The following is a 5,000-nucleotide window of genomic DNA, read 5'->3' on the forward strand; positions in this document are numbered from 1 at the left end:
AATTCATTGTCAACAACTCCAGTCCAGGACTCTGCAATACAGAGAGGTGTAAACATGACTTCTCTGAGCCCTGTTAAGCGAGAGGTTTCAGAGACAGAGCATGCAGAAAATGTTATACTATGTAATAAAGGATTGCACAGCAACGTTACGATAAGCATTCACACAATACCAAGAGATGTGCTTTATTTGATGTGTACACTGAAGTACACTGATTTCTTGTTATCTGACGTAGACAAGCAGACATGTCATGTAATGCCTTCTTCAAAACTGTTTCGGAAAAGTATTTAGCACTGAAACACAAAAATGCTACAATTGAGTTTGACTTATTGAAGGTCAGATGAGTTTACAACTCTGTTCACACACAGGCTTGCCAAAAAGAAAAGAAAAAGAAAGAAATCTAGGCCATGGCTGACGTCAAATTGTTTTGTGAAATTGCCTGGAGTGTTCACTGGGGTAGAAACTTCTGAAGCTGCTTGGGAAATATGACAGTGATACAGAATATAATCATAAATGTATCGATATATCACATTACTACTTAATGCTCCTGGGTATTCGTGAGTGTCAGACATTTTTATTTTAAAAAATTAATTTAAAAAAAATCATTTTAATTTAAATGTAAAACTACATTTAATTGGTTATCTGAACCGCCGGGTGGAAACTGGTATAATATTGGCAGAATTGTTTTTCTGACGCATCGCCACCCAACACGTAAACACGTAAACAGCTGCGGCTTTGGCACCGCGTTCGGCTTCCAGGCACTTCGGCGATTGCTTCACCTGTTTATGAACGGCTCGACCAGTTTTGGCTCGCGACCGCAGCTCGTAATTTATTGAATGACAACAATGTTGTTCGCCGGTCTTTCTTGAAGATCAAGAACCGCAACTGATTCGCGAACACTGAGCAATGCATGGCATCCCTGCTGAGAAAAAAACAAACAATTCCAGCTAGTTTGACACAACAGGTAGCTGGTTGACCAGTTCATACCAGCTTCCACCTTATTATGGTTTGACCAGATCAAGCTACGGTATGTTTTGAAACAGCTGCTAGCTGGTTGACCCGCTCATACCCAGCTAGACCAGCTTCATGACCAGCTTCACCAAATCAACTGTCAAGCTGTTAAAGCCGGTATAGCTGGATTTAACAGCAGGGATGTAGTCGTTGTTGCAGTCTTTTGTAAAAACTCAGAATAGCACTTTTACTAAAAGGTTGTATGCATCAAAATTATATGTCAGCTGGATATGCTCCTATAGAGCTCACACTCTTTTCCCACACAATGTATACAACTGTCAACTTGTCCGACCTATTTGTAATATTAATGCAGATGTGGAAAATCCAGTGGTCAGCAAGTGAACGTCTTATCATGTGTTTCTTCCACCCCCCAGACTCTGCTACCATCTGGCTGAAGAATTGTAGTAATGAACAAATCCAGGTAACTGGAACAAAATACTTGGGGATGCGGACTTTTACTTTCTGAACCTGGATTGTCTACCTCTATTAATGTTGCAGTGGGACAATAGTATCAACATTCAATAAAAGATCTGGACATTTAAAGTTCAGTTTAATTTAATGTTTTAGTGTAGTTTTTTTCTGTAACTACACTACTAGCAAAGTGTGTTCTTTGCTACTTAAAAAAATACCACTTTCAGCCCTGATGTAATCGGCCATTCGTCCCTTCTGATTTTGGGCTCTTCAAACTAAAAAACTTCAATTCCCAGAGAGCAGCGCAACCTTATGGACTTGCCACATTCAGAGCAACTCATTTAGCAAGCAGATGGTAATTGGCTACAGTCAGAATACTTTGCTGGACTCGACGTCCGATCATTTATGTTTTCGTTCTTTAGTGTATTTTATAGTTCTCAGATTATAGCGGTTGGTATTAAAATCCATATTTGATCAGCATTTTCTGGGGGCATATTAAAGTGGACATTTCCTCTTTCCGCTCAGTTAGCTAGCGAGCTAGCTACGAACAACAAACAACAGACTAATCCGAGTTGTCAGTGATTTTCGCTAGGAAGTTAGCTAGACTAGCTATCTGGGTGCAGTTGTTTTCTGAAGCCGTGGACGGAGACTGTTAGAGGGGATATCCGGGCAACGGTATCCTTGAATGTACGTTATTAAATTAATCATTGGAATATCTGATCAGATAACATTACTGTGTCTAAGAAGGCTAACCTAGGCGGTGGGTAGCTAACTGGATCTTTTTCGATAACTGGCTAGCTGGCTAGCTGGTTTGTTAGCTAGCTGCTGGCTGGCTGACGTGACCATTATAACAGTGTAGGCTCAAAGTATTTTTAAACAAATAGTGCCGGAATATGGCTCAATATGGACATGGCGTTAGTCATGTAGCGAGTTCTCAAAAGGCACTAATGCTAGAGATGAAAAGTCTACAAGAAGAGCCAGTTGAAGGTTTCAGAATAACTTTGGTGGATGAAGCAGACTTGTACAACTGGGAAGTAGCCATTTTCGGACCCCCCAACACCCTTTATGAAGGGGGATATTTCAAGGTGAGTATTAATGAACACACAACTTTACAAACTAGCTAATAACATAGTAACTGATAAGTAACCTTAGCCAACTTCTGTTACAACACGGAATTGACTAACGTTAGCTATCAAAGGTGGCTAACTTGGCTTCTAAGCTTGATGGCTAGCTAGAGCTAATTAGTTGAAAGACTAGCCAGCGTGCTATGACAGCGACAGCTGGCTTGGTTGCTAAATGTGTAGAAGTGACAAGTAACTACACCAGTGGATATATCTTATTTAAGTATTTCACATTTTTTAAATTTCTGATTGAAGTCTTAAATTAGGCCGTGGTGGAACCTGAGTCTGAGCGCTTGTTAACTTAGCTTCCTCGCTAGCTGGAATTCTTTCCTTTGTCTTGTCTGTTGTTTTGTTGCCAACACACAGACAGCGGACAGGGATCCAGTGCGTTTTTATGGCTAGCTGACGAAATGGCAAGTGCCAACAACCTTTCTCGCCGACTTCGTTCATTTTATAGCCTTGTATTTCCTTATTTTTTTATTTTCTACGTGATCTTTGAAAGTGGGTCAAAACGCCACGTAGCTGTCATGAACGTTGGTTTGTTAACCACAATAACAGGTGGTCAGTTATACTAGTAGTTGCTTTAATTTTCAACTACGACTTGTTTGAGCCACACATGTTTGGTCACACATTTTGCGATTTAACTTCGCTTTTTTGTTTTATATAATAATAATATTCTCCTTCTGGAGGAAATTGGGAAATGGCGAACGTAACTTAAAAAAAGAATGAACAAAAAAAATCTATTTCTCCGCCGGTTTTACAGTAGAAAACCTAGATTTGCAAGCCCTTGCATGTTTTTCTGATTCACTGACAGATTTCTTTATTCGCATTTGTAAAGTTGCGCGCGCATACCGATGATGTCATGCTTGTTTGCGTCGCATGGGGGGGGGGGGTCTCTTGACAGGTTAACTTATCAGCAAGAATGTCGCGATAAACGTGGAACCTTTTCGCGACATTTCTTTCGTGGCTGGCCTTTGTGAAGCCTCCTCTTTTGATAGCTAGCTTAGGAAGACACTTTTGATATAGCCTAACCCATATTGTAAGTAAAATAAAATATTGTCTTTCTAATCTGGGTGTAAAGGGGATTGAGGGCTTTTCTAGTTAACATTGCCCAGGTTGCACTTGGAACCTACCTTTCCGATTGAACTCTGTTATTGCAAAAGAGGTCCTGCTGTCTGAATTCTATGGGCACTTTGAATTATGAACGTGCGGGTCAAAGATAACTTTCTTTATTGCTAGCCATTGTACTTAACTGTGTAACAAACTGGCATAAACCCTCTGCCTTTTAAAAATTTATTTATCTTTAACGTATTTTAACGAGTTCCAGGCTTCCTTTCTTGCTCGGTGAAGGCGCCCGATGGACTTTGGACTCTCCGTTCCAGAGCGCAAGCGGGCGAGGAGGTCAGGGGAAAGGCCGGGGTGGTTCTGTGTGGGGAATCGCGTGAGAGGGTTTTATTGTTTGCCCAAGAGCTCCCGCTGCCTGCGAAGCACAGAGCCGTGTTTTGACTTGTCTCCAGCCCCCCGCCCCCCAACCCCCGTCCCCCATCCCCTTCCCCGTCCACAACTAAACACATTTCAGCCTCTCTCTCTCTCTCTCTCTCTCTCTCTCTCTCTCTCTCCCTCTCCCTCTCCCTCTCCCTCTCCCCGCCGAGACGGTTCACAACTGTAGAAATAGAAATCGCAGTCGTGTGATGTAACAGTGGGAAACTAAAGGAAGTTTCGGGCTACGAAAGAATGTTCTGGAAGCTTGCCTGTGCCCCAGAGTCACTCAGACCCAGAAGCTTGTCCGTAGCCTCCGCGGGCGTTTGCACCACACACACACACACTCGCTATGAGCACATTTTGCATCATTGCTGTTGACACGAGCTCAATCACTGGCTAATTGGCAAGATGGAGGAAAAGGATGAGCTCAAGTGTCACTGGCCTTCATTAGGAACGCATGGGGATGAGTTCTGGGATATATTGTTCCTCTGTAACAGTGTAGATGACGTGGACGAGTGTTAAGTGTTAATTCAACAAACCGAGTCTGTGGGAGTACAACAAGGATAATATTTACTCTGTAAGAGTGTGTAGTATACTCTTTATCAGATTTCATACAGCCTGGGGCAGCCTGGGGCAGGCAGTGGCCAAGGTACATGACTAGGACCCTCAAGGTCGGTGGTTCAGTCCCTGGAGCAGCCACAATAACATCTGCACAGCTCTTGGGGCCCTTGAGCGAGGCCCTTAACCCCACATTGCTCCTGGGGGGGTTGTCCCCTGCCTATTCTAATTGACTGTAAGTCCCTTTGGATAAAAGCGTCAGCCAAATGACGTGTAATGTAAAAAATAAAATTAAATACACTCGAGTTTATGGTCCTTCGAGTAGCCGCCATATTGGTCTGTGCATTTTGCCTCCTCCACCTTTACCCTAACCAAAGCCAGACTCTTCTCTTGTTCCCCTGTACAGCGTCTTTATGACCG

General features: G+C 42.7%; 1 protein-coding gene across 1 annotated transcript in view; it reads left to right on the plus strand.

Annotated features, from left to right (window-relative positions):
- The first annotated feature begins 1,752 nt into the window (after positions 1-1,752).
- The window catches only part of LOC133128500 (ubiquitin-conjugating enzyme E2 R2-like), a 13,547-nt gene continuing 10,299 nt past the window's right edge, over positions 1,753-5,000 (plus strand). Inside the window, exon 1 of the mRNA XM_061242086.1 lies at positions 1,753-2,504. Within this exon, the coding sequence (XP_061098070.1) occupies positions 2,313-2,504 (192 nt within the window). The 5' untranslated portion in view covers positions 1,753-2,312. The remainder of the gene's footprint in view (positions 2,505-5,000) is intronic.

Source organism: Conger conger, chromosome 5, assembly GCF_963514075.1.
Source record: "Conger conger chromosome 5, fConCon1.1, whole genome shotgun sequence".
Taxonomy (NCBI): Eukaryota; Metazoa; Chordata; class Actinopteri; order Anguilliformes; family Congridae; genus Conger; species Conger conger.